The sequence below is a fragment of the Megalops cyprinoides genome, chromosome 5 (genome assembly GCF_013368585.1).
Source record: "Megalops cyprinoides isolate fMegCyp1 chromosome 5, fMegCyp1.pri, whole genome shotgun sequence".
NCBI classification, from domain to species: domain Eukaryota; kingdom Metazoa; phylum Chordata; class Actinopteri; order Elopiformes; family Megalopidae; genus Megalops; species Megalops cyprinoides.
In genome coordinates this window covers 8,032,388-8,050,115 of record NC_050587.1, presented here as the reverse complement: position 1 = coordinate 8,050,115, position 17,728 = coordinate 8,032,388, and the positions used below count along the sequence as shown (strand labels likewise).

The 17,728-nt window shown below is 38.4% G+C and overlaps 1 protein-coding gene across 1 annotated transcript in view; it reads left to right on the top strand.

Annotated features, from left to right (window-relative positions):
• Nucleotides 1-17,728, top strand: part of ggcx (gamma-glutamyl carboxylase) — a 31,201-nt gene extending 13,473 nt beyond the window's left edge. The window contains exons 8-15 of the mRNA XM_036529844.1: nt 1,521-1,822; nt 2,512-2,643; nt 3,039-3,190; nt 5,593-5,762; nt 7,016-7,146; nt 7,303-7,450; nt 15,254-15,458; nt 16,730-17,728. Of these exons, the coding sequence (XP_036385737.1) occupies nt 1,521-1,822; nt 2,512-2,643; nt 3,039-3,190; nt 5,593-5,762; nt 7,016-7,146; nt 7,303-7,450; nt 15,254-15,458; nt 16,730-16,889 (1,400 nt within the window). The 3' untranslated portion in view covers nt 16,890-17,728. The remainder of the gene's footprint in view (nt 1-1,520; nt 1,823-2,511; nt 2,644-3,038; nt 3,191-5,592; nt 5,763-7,015; nt 7,147-7,302; nt 7,451-15,253; nt 15,459-16,729) is intronic.

The following is a 17,728-nucleotide window of genomic DNA, read 5'->3' as shown; positions in this document are numbered from 1 at the left end:
TAAGCTAAATGTCTTCATTACACCAAAGACATTGTTTCTTTTTTTCTTTATCTTTTTTTTATTGACAGATAAACAAGTATAACACAAAATTATTGATAAACATACAAACATAACATACAACACAAAACATCACTGGGTCTAATAATCTTCAGTCATCAATCATAATATTAATGATAATAATGATAAATGATAATAATAACAATAGCAATAATAATAATAATGGTAACAACAATATAGCAACGTCCATAGCAGCTAGCTACTGGCACAATGAACTTCCTTAGCTAGGTTGTTTCTCATTTTATATAAATGAGCTTACACACTAATATTAAAGGTACAGTGTGTGAAATACAAGGTTCTGGCCATGTTGCTCCAGCATTTTTTGTTCTCAGGGGACAGCTTCCATTTGGTCTAAAGGGAGCTCTCAGACATGATCTGAAATGATCTCCCTGGTTTGTAATCCAGAAACAGAATGCATTTGCAGGGTTATGTAAACCGTAAAAATTCTTTACATAAGAAGCAGTCTTACCTTAAGGGACATTTGTAAAACACTGAAACAATAACTCGCCTACATAGATAGTTAACAGCGACACATTAGCAGATGCAGACAATCAACTTTTAAACTTACAGTTGGAGGGTGCGCTAATTGTTTAAATTCAGAAAGTCTTTGTCAGCAGCGAATGAAATGTACAGCTAGCTAGATAACTAAGAGCACTACATGTTTAGTATTTATAGTGAATACTAACTGCAGTTAGTGAAGAAACTGATCTTTTTAAATGTGGAATTTAAAGTCAGTGGTCTGATTTAGGTGCTGCTAGCTGCCAGACACCCTTACTTTGTGTTTTGGTGAATGACAGTTTGCTGTTGATCGCAGAGTAATATGTAAAGTGATTAGGAAATTTTTAATAAGATGGCTAGCCATGGTGTTATCAGGAATAACCGTAAACAGATTGCACGGCCCGAAATGTTTGTTTTGTGACATTGACTAATGTTTACAAATACTTTCTAATGCATGTGTGCTGCTAATGCAGTTATTTGCTTGTGCTTTGTAACATTGCAATGTGCTACGTCTCTGATAAGGATCAATTACATGGCAACCAAAGGCTAATCAAAGTGTAGCCATTTGAAAATGCTTTAAACTCTGAACTGTTTGTTTCTATTCTTCAGATATGATTCTATGAACCAAAGCACCATGTGGTGGAAGAAAGCATTATCCTTAAAGAGTGTACAATATTTAAGTAAAAGTAAACAATAATTATGATTTAATGTATTTGTTGTTTATCACCTGAAAAAAGCCTGAAACTACCTTGCTATTACTCCTGGGTACTGATGGTAGAGAGCAGCAACACTGAGCATTAGAAGACCTCATCACCTAAACACACATATTAAGAACATAAAAACAGAGCAATATTGATTTTTGCAGACTTTTTAAATGCACATTTCTTCAAAGCCAAGGGAACGAAAGTGTTGAGTGGGGACTGACTTTTCTTTTTATTTAATTTTATTTCAACTTTCATTTGCAGGAATGTTTGCCTACACCATGCTGGCTACCAGTCCCCTTTTCTGCTACCCTGACTGGCCAAGGCGCTTCTTTGGCCACTTCCCAGCCTGCCTCGGGGCCATCCTGCCACTCACTGGGCCAGCCCCACAGCCTAGCACTTCCTGTGTGTACACCCAGACCCCACCCACGCCTGCAGACACGCAGGAGGCTCCCTCGGTCTCTAAACCTTCCAAACCTGGATACAGACACAAGCTTGGGACACTGTTCACACTGCTGTACCTGAGCGAGCAGTTCTTTATGCCTTACTCCCACTTCATCACACAGGTATGCTTGCAATAAAAATGACAGTAGTGATTATGATATTGGTAACTGCGACATTTATCATCTGGTTTTGGTGAAAGCTTAAAGCCATGGATGGAAAATATGCAGTCTCTTAGTTCCAGTTTAATGGGTCATTACCATCACCACCAATGTCAGCACCTACACTACACAAACCCATCTGGTTTGCAGCAAAATTAGTCACGTAATGTATGTTGTGCTATTATCATTTATCAAACTATCATCAGCTGTTAAATTTGTGCATTTTTGCACAGTAGAGTTTGAATAAGAATGACATGGCAAGGGAGTGAAATACAGATCAAGCATGTGCAGATTGCACTGTGCTGTTGCAGTTGAGGTTGTAGATTTCTTGGATTTTGCCTTTAGTGCAGGACCCTTAAACTGAGATGAGTTTCATCATGTCACCTTAAATGGAATTTTGTAACTTCAGCTAAATGGTCTTTGCAAAGACGACCCACTTGCCTTTCTCTCTGCTCAGCATAGAAATGTTCTCCCCTCTTCCTACTTTTCTTGAAACACTGAACAATAGATAGAATGAACAAAGCAAGTAAAACCTCCACAAACATTTTTTTTTCATTTCATCTTGCTTTCATTCCTGTTTTATTTTAATGACTTTACTTTGAAGTCAAATTGAAACCCATCAACCATTTTTGTTTTCCCACTGTCTGGTTTAGGGCTACAACAACTGGACTAATGGTCTGTATGGATACTCCTGGGACATGATGGTTCACTCCCGCACTCACCAACATGTCAAAATCACCTATCGAGATGGCAAGACTGGAGATGTTGGATATCTTAACCCTGGGGTGAGTTATAAGGGACAAGGTCCCAGGAAGGCCCACTAATCAGTAATGAGGCAACACTGTATAGCCTTGCCACTTATAACAGAAATCCCACTGAAACATAAGTAACCAGTCTTGGTGCATTATATTGGTGACAAGCATTGTTTGGAAACTGATAAACTGCACAGGGGTAGTGTTAAATCGGTCTTTCATTAGATTGGAATATTTCTTTACAGTTTTATCAGAATGGAAAAAAAACATGTTGTCTTGCTCAGATGTGTATGTGAATATGTGTAGTCTGAAACAGTCTCACATTTCTTGTGTCATATTTCAGATTGCCATACTGCCTTTAGGCTGAAGGTCAAAAAATGTATTAAAAAGATTAATTTCACAACACTTATTGGTATTGTGTCGTACAGGTATTTACGCAGAGCCGACGCTGGAAGGACCATGGAGACATGTTAAAGCAGTATGCCACCTGCCTGAGCCGCCACCTGCTTCACTATAACATCTCTGAGCCCCAGATCTACTTTGATATATGGGTCTCTATCAACGAACGCTTCCAGCAGAGGTACTGTATGGGATAGGTGGGCATAGACATGAAAATAGACATAAGACGTTGCAGAAACACAAGCACCAGACATGTTCCTGTTTGTTGAATTAATCAGTTAATTAACCAGATTTCTTTTACATTGCCATCCATTCCAATATTTCACTTATTTGTTAAGAATTTTGCTTATACAGACATACAAGAATACAGGTTTGTTGAGAATTTTCACGGGTTAGAATTCTCTATCATGAAAACCCTGCTTTCATCTTGTTTTTAATAGGCAAGCGGTATTTATCACACTATCAGACTGCTTTGGGGGAAATTAGAAAAATCAAGCCAACCTAGATGGCCAGCTACTTCTGAGCTTGTTATGGTGTCATTGTGGTGACGGCAACCATCTAGCAAGATAATCAAAAGCAGTACCTTACTGTCTGTTACCTGCGTATTGCTTTGTCTTGATATGCACTAGTGTAATTAACTTAAAATAAAAAAGTCAACCAATTCTTTTGATAGAATGCCATTCCTACTGATTAGCAACTACTTGCTTTGACCAATTCCAAAACTCACTGACACATGCAGACTGCTTTTGCTACGCTCAGACTGTGCATGTTCTTTCAGTCAGAACCTGAGAATAAACACCACATTACAGAACTGTACTTTGATCGTGAAGAGTGTATGAAGATTATTTAGTTAGTTGTGTCTGTCAAACGTACTACACATGGCAATGTAACTATCTTGAAAATTATGTGAATTGATCAATCCACAGTAACTCCAACTCAATCATGATGGAGTTATTGTGACAGTATAAATAATTTCACAATGTTTCTAAAAGGGGGTGGTAGTGGGGTGTATTTAATGTTAAATCTGTTAAGTAGGTGGCATTAACAGGTTACATGCTTCCTAATGTTTTATTTAAAAGTGATCATTTTAATGATAGCACTGATTAATGATGGCAGGGATTAAGTAACTGTAGCATCTAAAAAGCCATCTAATGTAACTTTGAGTGGCTGTCCTGGGAAAAGATGAAAATTTGGAGAAGTGTTTTAGCCACACAGCAAAGATAGAAATATACAGGCCTTTTAAACCACAGAACATCTGAGATTGACATGGGTGAGGTGAAATCAGAAGCACAGGGGAATAAGAAGGATGCCATTCATTATTTTACAGAAGCTTTCATCTGCACAGATATTCCCCTTGAAAAATTGGATTAAAATTACATGCATTTTTAGGCTATGATGTAATAAAGCTGTGGGGCATTTTCACCAGCCGGCAGTTTTGCAAGCTGCATCTGCTGTGGAATGCTCATATGAAGTCAAAATCAAAGAGCTGATTAAAACATACAACAGCATATGTTTAACCCCTGACCAATCAACAAATGCAAGAGATCAATATGTTTTGCATATTTTGCTATGCAAGGATACTTAATTATGGCTGATCTGACAGTTATTATGGGTGACGCATAAATCCTCAGTGGCAGTCATCGTGAAATGTGCTAACTTGAAATCGATTTCAAAAATGTGACTGTGTTTGTGCCGAGTAATGAAGAATACACGTTCAAGGCTTGCAATGACACCCTCCTAGGCCTTTTGCCAGGATGACGTCAGAATCCACAAAACCTGATCTGACAAATGCATATCAAACATTGGCGCAATAGAGGCACTGCCGAGACTGAACAGTTAACCTCCGATATCCTAAAACATTCAGTGAGGCACGATTAAGAAAATGCGTTCCAGTCAGCCAGCTTATAAATTTCTTAGGACTGTCAGGATTTTTACCCTTTAACAAATGTATACTGGCATAGATCTGAAAAATACTTCATAGTCTAATGCAAAGGGCAAAATGATACCAATTAGCTGTTTTTATGAATTCTGAGAGAAGTCATATGAGTAGGTTTTCATATAAGCAGTATCAACAGTCCTTGAAGAAGACGTCCGTAAATCAACTGAAAATTATTAAATGTAACCTCAAAATCTATAACACTGGACTTTCTTTGATTAAGCTGTTTAAATGACATTCATGTGCTGCTTTTATTTGTTTTATTTGATTGTTTCATGTGCTCTTGCTGCAAATAACTTTTTTGCCTTTGCTCTATATTATATATGAAAGTGCATTCATTCATTATTCATTGTCATGTCAGTGCAGGTTCTTTCCTAAGAGAACGGTACTTGCATGCAAACTAACTTGGGAAGCCATTGTTGTGTGAATGCATAAAGAACTCTCCCTTGTTTGTGCAGATCCTGCATGTCCATCATAACTGCTTGGCTGCTTTGAGAATACACTAATTACTGGACAGCGCATTGGCATTCCTAGTGTAGTTTGAATGGAAAAAGCCATGAGACTTTCAGCTTGGTGGTTTTCCATATTCACAAAGTATGCTTATCATTTTGTGATGCATTTTCAGTCACTCTTGTTCTTGCCCTCAGGATCTTTGATCCACGGGTGGACATTGTGACTGCAGACTGGTCACCATTCCGTCCCAACCCTTGGCTGATGCCCCTGCTAGTGGACCTCTCCCCCTGGAGGACTAAGTTTCTGGAGATTGAGGGCTCGCTGGATAACCAGACAGAAGTGGTGTTTATTGCTGACTTTCCAGGTTTGTACTACCACACTTCTCTTATAGGCCTCGTACACATTTGCATTTCTGTCATATCAAATACACTATAAAATAGTGGATGTATTACAGGAATACATCTCACCAGTACAGCTGACAGTGAGAATGGATGCAGAAGAATATAATGTGAAAAGTACATTGATTTTTTTTTTCATTATTAAATATGGCTTCACTGACTACCAAAGTGGTTAGTACGAGAAGTGACAACAGTATGAGATGAACATAGGTTTGTTTTCAAAACTGAAATTGCAATAATTTGGGGACGTACAAAAGTAAAATGATTCTGATGATTTGAATCATTTAATCTGAGTCTCACAATCTGGAGCAAATACTTAATATGGAGCCAGATACTTAATATGGTATTTGACCCATGGTACTGGTACTTCACCATAGACATGCTATGGTATGGCTGTCATGTCTGAAACATACAGGGCTGTTTTTGTCAGAAATACAGTTACATGCTAGTCATTGATGTAAGGATTCCTTTCGAATATGGTGGGTAAATATATTGTTCCTTTTGATATGCTCATTAGTTTTTAACATTAGTTGCACACAGATATTAAGTAGTTAAATTTAAAAGGCACACTGATAATTTACCACGGATCCCAAATTTTATAATCAGGGTCTGCATTAGCAACGGTTTGGTGAGGTATTGGCTGTGGCTTCTTGTAGCAGAGTTTGAGCCCATGTTTAATTAAATTGGGCTCAGATTTTTAAATTCACTTAATCTGTGAAATAATTAACCAAAGTAGAGCTGAAATAAACTGTTGTTTTCAGTGAGTTTATCAAAGTTGAGGGAGGGTGAGACACTGAAGTTAAGGCCAGCATTCTCCATTGTTTGTTAAAAGCTACCCCTTTTGGCATATTATTGCATTTCAATTTTCTTAAACTTTAACTAGTGTAATGTTTTTTGGTATATTTTGCAATTGATTAAAACAATTCATTATTTCATACATACAAATGGATTATAATCCTGCAGCATTTTCCATTATATGTATGTATACATGGCACAGACACTCTGTCAGCCACCCCCCAGTTGGTAACACCCTGTTCATTTAGGCCTTTTAAATACCACAGTAGATTCTTTTATGCCTTGTGTTTGTGTTTGAAAGTTAAGCTTACATCCTCTGAATGGGGCCTTTGGTGTAATCTTCCTAATTTTGGATTTCCTGTACAGCCAAAATCAAATCTGGATGTGCATATCATATTTTCTAAGAATGATATGCATGTTTTAGGCCTCCACCTGGAGAACTACGTTAGCCCGGACCTTGGTAACACCAGTGTGCAAGTGCTGCAGGGCCAGGTAAAGGTCGAAATTGTGGAGGAGAAGAAGAACTACAGCCTGCTGCCAGGAGACAAGATGATGGTACACGCCTCTACCTGTGACTGTCCGTCTCCTTTTTCGCTTGCTTACTTTTCACTCCTTTCTTTAAACACAACGAAATCAAAATAAGTTCAAGTGTTTCCCTGTTGGAACTTCCACTCACTTTGCTAATCTGTGTGTGTCTGTGTGTGTGAGCAGCTGCCTGCTGGAGAATACCATAAGGTGTATACCATATCAGAGGAACCATCCAGCTACATGTACATCTACGTCAACACCACAGAGGTTGCACTGCAGAAGAACTTCACCAAACTATTTGAGCTGCAGGAACGAATCCGTAATGGCACTGGTAAGTTTTGAGACACAGGCAAATGTACATAGGACACGCAGAAATCCAGATGTAGGCATGTACACACAATTACCCAGGAGTAATACAGTTATATAGGATATACATTTATGGATATATAAATAGACAAAACAAAGGAGAGCATCCAACAACCTCAGTCAAGACAAACTGACAGAAGGACTAAGGGTGTCACTTAAACTCCAAGAATAAAAGCAACATTTTTCAGCAGTACAAAGCTTTTTTCCTGATATGTCAACTGGCATGCAGGCATTAAGATAAACTGCACAACACTTTTTCCTAAAAAAAAAAATTACATACTAGCTGGCACAAGATAAGAAACGTACTGTCTTCATATTCAGTAAACATTTCCACTAATTATGCACCAGTGCACTCCATTGAGTGTCATGTTATATGTTGAGAGTGAATGCTGTATGTGCAATGTAGTAGATCTTTGCAGCAGTCTCACTTTTCTTTATCATAAGGATGTGATATGTGATAAAGGATGTGATAACATTTATAGCTAAATGCTAATATAATGCAACTTAAACTTAGTACCCCCCTGGTGGTAGTCAGGTGCCCATGATCAGTGTCTCACAGAAAGAAAGGGGGAGAGTAACACTGGTGCTAAAAAAAAGATGACGGAGCGGGTGGTGTGCTGAACACGACACTCTCAGCACGTCCCATGTAAATCTACAAATTTACAAAGTTGCTAAAAACTAAACTACTTCAAAAAACAAGCTGGAACACAATGAGATCGGAAAACATGAGTTTTATTAATCTTTATTATTTTAAAATGAGTTCTAAACAAGACGCAAAATGCCCGAGAGAACTATTAATTTCCAGTGAAACGGAGCCTGAAATGACGACGGTGCTATCGGAAGAAGACCGCGCGATGTTAGCTTCAATGAACTCATAAAAGACCTAAAACAAGAAAATGCAGCTCTCAAAAATACCATGAGAACCCTCCAAACAACAACAAAAAAACTCTTTGATGAAAATAAGCAAATGAAAGCTGAACTACTGGACTTAAAATGTAGAAGCATGCGAAACAATATTGTTGTAATGGGAGTGAAGGAGGAGAATAAGGAAAATTATACTGAAGCTTATAATTAAGATGAAATTGAGAGAACGCATAAGATTGGCCACAAAAAGGATCCCAAGACACCCAGACCGATAGTAGCGCGATTTCTCAATTCAAAGTGAAAATGGCAGTGCTAGAGCTTGAAAGGGAACTCAAAGGAACAGCCTTTTCTATGTACGAGCAGTTCCCTCCCGAAATCTTGGAAAGGAGATGCGCTCTTTTACCCATAATGAAAAGCAGCAGGGCACAGAACAATAAAGTGCGATTGGCAGTGTATAAACTGTATATTAACAACCAGCTTTTCAGGGACTCCAAGATAACAACGTGGCTGTAAGTGGGCATTTTCCTACCTTTTTTTGGGTCTCACTGTTTTTGTTCCTTCCTTTTTTTTTTTTTTTGGAAGATGTACATTGCGATCAACACTGCCTATTTAGCAACATGAAACGTGTTTGTGGGATAGTGTTGAGGGATGCCCTTTGTGGATGTAGTGGTGTTGGAGATGTGTGAAGTGTGGTGAGGGAAGGAGAGGTGGGTGGACAGAGGTAGATGTTACTTCACAGTGCGTTGGGAAAGGGACGACACTGGGAGGGGGGAGGGAGGTGGGGGAACAATGCATAATTTATGTAAAACTCAACCATCTTCATTTTATGAATGACATAACTACACTGACTTGTTTGATCCATTGGGTTAAAAACTCTGTCAGACTCAAACCTTAATATCTAAATATGGTTATAGGAGAACTGAGAATAGCCAGCTATAACTGCAATGGTTTAGCAGACCATAAAAAAGACAAGCGATTTTCACCCGGCTGAAAGATAAAGGATTCAAGCTAGTCGTATCGACTACTTTCTAATTTCATTCTCTCTGGTACCAAAAGTTAAAAAGGCATTAATTGAAGACAAAATGAAATCCGATCACCAGCTCATAGCGCTCCACCTAGTACTTAGGCCTCTAGATCCTTGGCCTCTAGATTTCCCTAGAGGCCAAGGATACTGGAAATCAGAATCTTTTAATGGACAATACCTTTTTAGCCAAAACAAAAGTTTTTATTACAGATTTCTTTTCTAATAATATAGGTTCAGCAGATCCTCTCATTGTGTGGGATACATTTAAATGTGCCTTTAGAGGCCACACAATCCAATACTCTTCTTTTAAACAAAAGCAGTTGAGGTCAAAAGAGAAAAAACTAACAAAAGAGAAAAGCTTACACTAATTATTGATAGCACTGATAATATATCAATAGATGTGTTAGATAAGTTAGATGAAAAACCGAATGAACTTGAAGAACTTAATCATGAAAGATCAAGTAAGGTATATTTTAAAAATAAAGCAAAATGGATGGAGAAGGGGGAAAAATGTAACCAATTCTTTTTAAATCTTCAATACAGAAACACATCTAAAAAGAATATACAGAAACTAATCACAGCTAATGGTGAAACTTTTGTGGCCCCAGCTGACATATTAAAAGAAGAAGAAAAATATTTTACAGAAATGTTTTCGTTTCAGGGTCCACCACTGCCACTGAATGAGGCTCATTGCAAAGACTTTTTCCCAAAAAATCATGTAAAGCTTTCAAATAAACAAAAAGAATCCTGTGAAGGCCTAATTACAGAAGATGAGCTCAGATAGGCAATTAAGTCACATCAACCTGGGAAAACACCTGGCCTTGACGGCATCCCAGTTGAGGTGTATCAGACTTTTTATGATCAAATTAAAGAACCATTACTTACATGTTTCAATTATAAGGTTGTACTGTCTGAGACCCAACAAGTTGGTTTAATTTCTCTATTACTAAAACAAGAGACCAGCGGCCAAAATAAAGACCCAGTCTACCTAAAAAACTGGAGACCTCTTACACTTCAGTGTTGCAATGGTAAAATATTAGCAAATGTATAGCCCATCGCTTTAAAAGTATCTTGTCCGATATTGTCCACTACGACCAGTCTGGGTTTTTACAAGGTCGAAATATTGGGGTCAATATTAGGCAGTTACTGGAAATTATAGAGAATTACGAAATATCAAAAAAGGCTGGTTTAATTTTTATAGCGGACTTTGAAAAGGCCTTTGATAAAGTTTGTCTAGATTTTATTTATAAATGCTTAGATTATTTCAACTTTGGCAAATCTCTAATAAAATGGGTAAAAGTTATGTATAGCAACCTCAAATGTAAAATTATAAATAATGGTCATATTTCATGTAATATTTCATTATCAAGAGGGGTAAAACAAGGTTGTCCTTTATCGCCATATCTGTTTATAATGGCAATTGAAATACTTGCATTAAAGATAAGATCAAATAATAAAATCATAGGTTTAGAATTCCAGGGTCTACATACAAAGGTTTCAATGTATGCTGATGATACCAGTTTCCTATTGTCCCCCCAGTGTTCTTCCTTGCAAAGTCTAACACAAGACCTTGATTACTTCTCCAATTTGTCAGGTCTGAAGCCAAATTATGACAAATGTACAGTACGTAGGATTGGGTCTCTGAAAAATACAGCATTCACCTTACCATGTAATTTACCCATGAAATGGAAGGATGGATCCATTGATATACTTGGTATTCACATTCCTGAAAATACAGGTAATCTCTCAGAAGTTAATTTCAATAACAAACTCATTAAAATAGACAAAATTCTGCAGCCATGGAGAGGGAAATATTTGACAATTTATGGCAAGATCACCTTGATTAATTCCTTAGTCGTATCTCAATTTTCGTATTTGTTTATGACATTACCTACACCAAGTGAATCATTCTTCAAACTATAAGAGCAAAAAATCTATGTAATCTCTATGGAATGGTAAACCAGATAAAGTTAAACGTATATATCTATACAATGAATATGGATCGGGTGGCCTAAAATTGTTAAATCTAAGGGCCTTGAACCTCTCACTTAAAGCGTCCTTGATTCCAAAAAAAATTATAAACCCAAAATGGTTCTCCAGAAGACTATTAGAGAATGTCCACCCAATGTTCAGAAAGGGACTGTTTGCCTTACAGATAAAACACCCCCAGTTCTCACAACATATCACCCTTTTTGAAAGAAGCCATACAACACTGGCTGCAATTCCAATTCCACCCTCCAGAAAACACAGAACAAATCTTATAACAAATCATATGGCGTAATTCCAATATCCTGATAGGGAGAAAGTTTATCTTTTGGAAAAACTTGTTTGATACTGGCATTATTTTTATAAATGATATAGTAAATAAGGAAGGTAAACTAATGTCCTATGAAGAGTTCACCAATATTTATGGTAAGGTTTGCCCTTTACAAAAAATTTAATCAACTGATTGCAGCTATACCACAAAAATGGAAAAGGAGCATTGGTAAAGGAAATGGCCAGGAGCTAGTCTGCAGACCACATATGAAAAATTTTAATTGGACTAAAAAGACGAGCATAAATAGAATATTATATCAGTTTCATCTAAAATAAAAAAAATCTAATAGCTGCTCCATATAATATTTTACACTCTTGGGAGTATATGCTAGACTGTCCGATTCCATGGAATCAGGTGTTTAATTTAATTTACAAAGCAACAATTGACTCATCTATACGATTCTTTCAGTTTAAACTAATATATAAATTTCTGGCCACTAAAAAGATGCTTCATACTTGGGGAATTGAAGAGTCACCCTTGTGTAGATTCTGTCAAGAAGAGGTTGAGTTGGTGGATCATTTATTTTGGTACTGCCCCTTTGTGGCACTGTTCTGGACAGGCGTTCAGCGGTGGTTGTCCCCATACTGTAGTCAGTTTTCACTAGACTTGCCCACCGTGCTGTTGGGTGATCTAAGAAATGGCACCCAAAAAATAGTTAACGTTATAATACTTTTGGGGAAAATATTTATTTTTAAGTCAAAATCTGTGGAGGCTTTGAGGACAGAGAGATTCAGACTCTTTATAAAACATCACAGCACAATTGAGGGTTACATGGCACAAGAAAACAGTAGGCTAATTGTATGTAGGGACAGATGGAAGGCACTGAGAGTGGCAGTAGGCTGGGAATAAAGAATAACAGACATACATAGATATGTGTGAATATTGATATGTGATTTGGATAAATGTACTTACTGTAAAAAAAAATAGATAAATAGATCAATAGGTTGTTATATAAATATAATAGAAAGAAATGTGTAAATTATTAGCACAAAATGGAAAAGGCGTCATGAGTGGATCGCATAGATAACCAAATATGTCAAGTAGCAAAGAAGTGAACAGCTACAGGAAATATGGTTGAGTTGTCCCTGTAAGGGGGTTGGATAATGATGGTCTGTGAAGTGAAGGAGAGGGGACAAGGGCATAATGAAAGAAGGAAATCAAAAAGTAATGATTAATGTATTTCTTTCCTTTTTTCATTTCTTTGTCCTTAAATGTATGTTTTGTTTTGTTTTGTAAATATATATATAGATATATATTTACAGTTATACGGTGGGGAAAATAATTATTTGATCCCCTGCTGATCCCCTGATGAGTTTGCTCACTTACAAAGAAATGAACGGTCTCTAATTTGTATGGTAGGTTCATTTTAATGGAGAGAGACAGAATATCAACCAAAAATCCAGAATAAAACATGTTACATAAAAGTTATAAATTGATTTACATGTCATTGAGTTAAATAAGTATTTGATACCCAAGCAAAACATGACTTAGTACTTGGTGGAGAAACCCTTGTTGGCAAGCACAGCGGTAAGACGTTTCTTGTAGTTGGTCACCAGGTTTGCACACATCTCAGGACGCATTTTGGCCCACTCCTCTTTACAGAAACTCTCTAAATCCTGTAGGTTTCTTGGCTGCTGCTTGGCAACTGGAAGCTTCAGCTCCCTCCACAGATTTTCTGTAGGATTGAGGTCTGGAGACTGGCTAGGCCACTCCATGACCTTAATGTGCCTCTTCTTTAGCCACTCCTTTGTTGCCTTGGCGGTATGTTTTGGGTCAGTGTCATGCTGGAGGACTCATCCACGACCCATCTTCAGTGTTCTGGTTTAGGTTCTCATCCAAGATTTTATGGTACAGGGACCCGTCCATTGGCCCCTCAATGTGGTGAAGTCGTCCTGTACCCTTAGCAGAGAAACAGCCCCAAAGCATAATGTTTCCACCTCCGTGCTTGACTGTGGGGATGGTGTTCTTCGGGTCATACTCAGCATTTCTCTTCCTCCAAACACGGCGAGTCGAGTTGATGCCAAAGCGCTCGATTTTGGTCTCATCTGACCACAGCACTTTCTCCCAAGCCTTCACTGAATCATTTAGATGTTCACTGGCAAACTTCAGATGGGCCTGTACATGTGCCTTCTTGAGCAGGGGGACCTTGCGGGCGCTGCAGGATTTCAATCCATTACGGCGTAGTGTGTTACCAATGGTGTTCTTGGTGACTGTGGTCCCAACTGCCTTGAGGTCATTAACAGGTTCCTCTTGTGTAGTTGTGGGCTGATCCCTCACCTTTCTCATGAACATCCTCACCCCATGATTCAAGATCTTGCATGGAGCTCCAGACCGAGGGCGATTGATGGTTATTTTACATTTCTTCCATTTTCGAATAATCACACCAACAGTTGTCACCTTCTCACCAAGCTTCTTGCTGATGGTCTTGTAGCCCATTCCAGCCTTGTGCAGGTCTACAATCTTGTCCCTGATGTCCTTTGACAGCTCTTTGGTCTTACCCATGGTGGTGGAGAGGTTGTAATGGAAGAAATTGATTCTATGGACAGGTGTGTTTTATACACATAACGAGTTGAGATTAGGAGTAGTTTCTTAAAGTGACAGGACTAATCTGTGGGAGCCAGAATTCTGGCTGGGTGGTAGGGGATCAAATACTTATTTCACTCGATCAAATGCTAATCAATTTATAACTTTTATATAATGTGTTTTTTTCTGGGTTCTTTGTTTATATTGTTTTTTTCTGTTTTCTTTTTCTTTATTTTATTCTGTTATTATCCTTTTTTTCTCTTTTTTGTGTCTTCACCTTCATCTACTTGCTGTAATTCAGTAATATTATTGATCCTGTTGCCTTTCTTCTTGAGCTTAATAAAGAAGTCCTCCAATTAGGGGGGGTGGTGGTAGGCAAAAAAAAAGAAAGGGGGAGAGTGCTACAGATATCCCACAGTCATGGAGAATAAAAACCATGTTTTACTTTGCTGTAAACTTTTTAATTTCAACTCCGAATCTAAATGACAGTTGGAAGCATGGATACATGGAAAAAATTGATCTGTTTGGACATAGGGATTTTATATAAGTATAGGTACAGTATATGATGTGATTTTTTCTGGCTGTGTTAGCATGTGCCACCAAATACCATAACACCAACCCATGTACACCTGGTCCTGATTTGCACGCCAGTGAAGTAATGTATTAAAAGAAGTACATTACAAATATTACTATGGGTTTTACTGGTATTGCCATATCTTGTCTTTAGCAGGTAACGAAAATTATGCATTGGGACAAAAAAGATTTGACTCATGTAACTATGAAATTGTGGGTTTTCAGGATATCCAGTTTGAAAAAATTCTACATTAAAAGAGTTATAAACATATTCTGCTTTCTGTTTCTGCTTACCTGCTATTGTTAGCTGGGTATTTTTACTGGTGCTGCATTATTCATTGTCGTTGACTTTGTCATTTACATACTTAATTTCATATATTTGGATATATCACCAAATGGCAGGTTTGTGTCTATACCCTGTAGTGTCTTGTTCCTTGTGTGTGACGCTGTCTGTTTCGGTCTCTCAGAGACAGAGCCTCTTCCACCAGAGCTGCAGCCACTGGCCAGTGACTTTGAGGGTGAGGAGTCTGAGCTCAATGTGACAGATCCAGTGTTGCGGCTTTTCTTGCGGCGACAGCGGCGTATGCAGGATGTGAAGAAGCGGCGTGAGGCCTCCATCTTTGAGAGGCTGCAGCGGTTTGCCGTCAAGAAGTACTACATGCTGCGACGCGGGTAAATACAATATGTGTGTATGTGTAATTGTATGAACGCACACAGTATGTATGTGACTGTGTGTCTTCAGCTACTTAACTCTCTGGAGACACAAATTCCCAACTTCTGCATAGATTGGATACATACAGGTAACTGCAAAAATAGAGTAAACACCAACATAAAGTGTCTTAATGGGACACTGGGCCACCGCAAGCTGCAACAACAGCTTCACTGTGCCTTGGCATAGTTATACAAGTGTCTGGAATTCTACTGGAGGAATATGACATCACTCTTCCACAAGAAATTTCATCATTCACTGTTTTATTTATGGTGGCACTGTCCAATGGGACATAGTTTACACTGTCTTCATGCTCATCAACCAATTCAGCGACCACTTATTTCCTGTGCATGGTCCTAGAGGAGCCCACTCCCATCAGGACTGAAATGCTTCAAAGTAGGATGCAGGTGATCACTCAAAATGACTTTGTAGTTATTGGTGTCTTCCTTGCCCTCAAAGAAGTTGAGTGGACCTAAACCATGCCAGGAGAATGTACCCCACACCATAACAGAGCCACCAGAAACCCTTCAGCATGGGAAGCAAGCACTCAGGCCTGTAGGTTTCTTTTGGAGTGCACCACACATGCACTTGTCCATTTGTTGAGAATGTAATAAGGGGCTCCTGTGAAGCTCTTGATGGACTGACAGACCGCCTGCTAATACCTTAGATTGCTGTTTGCAGTCAGCTGATTCAGAGTGGCTCATCTGTTGTGCCTTAATTCTCAAACCAATGCACAGGCATCACAGTTGAGGAGTGTGTGCTTTCAACAACAGTTGAAATCCCAGCTGATGTCTTCCCTCAGACTTCCATTTTAATATTGACTTAATTGCTGTTCCTTGTGAAACATCAGCAAATTGAGCAGTCTTTGTCACTGGAAAACTGGGACTGCCCAGCATACTTGTACATGACCCTAAGCATGATGGGATGTTAATTGCTGAATTAACTGAGGAACCACACCTGTGTGGAAGCAGCTGCTTCTAATACATGTTGTCCCTTCTTTATTCAAGTGTTTCCTTTATTTTAGCAGTCACACGTTATCTGTTTTATGTTTTTACAAATTAAAATTGAAAATTTTTATTAATTAACACCCCCCATAAGATGGAAAATTGGGGATTTTTACCAGGATGATGTGAAATTTCAGACCCCAGTGTTGCCTCAAATAATGAGGTTCATTGTTTTGTGACATAGCCTCATCTACTTCAACACTGGAATCTCTCTTTGTGCCTGTGTGCAGTTTCCTGATGACAGCTATTGCCATGCGCAACTTGGCAGTGGGGCTCCCCCCACTGGAACAGCTTACCAAGGAGGTGGCCTACGCCAACATGAAGGAGAATGGAGCACAAACCTCTCTAGACGACACTCTCAAGGATGAAGTTGGTCATCTGGAGCTTTAACCTGTCTGTCGCTGTATGCAGCATGTGGGTGACTGTTGTTGATAGGTGCCAATAATAAAACCAGTTTTATCAGTGTAGATGGCATTGATTAAAACATTGCATTTTTATTTTGAATGTTACAATTAAATTTGAGTTCTACATAGTATTTTAAGATCATTACTACCAAAATTTTAAAACCATTTGTTTTGTTTGTAATTTTTTAAAGTCAGAGCAGTTTCAAGTATTATTATAAATGTAAATTGTGTTACATTAAGTTCATTAGAGTGAAAAATTGTTATACTTTTGTGATTGGCATTGTCACTTGTGACAAAACTTTCACCCAGTATACAGTGCCACACTCATTTTTGCTCTGAGATGAATTCTTCTATGCTGTGCTTTTGATACAACAAAGTAAAATTTTTTGAAAACGACAAATATTTGGACTTCAGTTGACTTGTGGTAAGCATTCTGGGGCATACTGGCTGCCACGCATCACCTAGGTGGCTGTAATTCCCCTCCCCGCCCAACCCGCCTCCCTGCCTCTCCGCCTTCATCATAAAAGTGCTTTGATGTCCTTGAAAGGCACTGCATAAATGCAATCCATTAAGACTACTCAAAGCCATCTGTTAGGGTCCACATTACTCCTCTGAGAATCGACATCACATGTTGCTCTTAAAATAGTCATATGAATTTATATCCTGCATAGTACAATTTTTATTGGTGGCATGTGACAATATTCAGATTTATTATAAATCCGCTGCACCGTACTGATCTTTGTTAAGGGGAAGCTTTGTACAATTGCGGAGATACTTTTTCTTAAAAGCACAAACACCAAACACCAAGTGCTGGTGCTTAACATG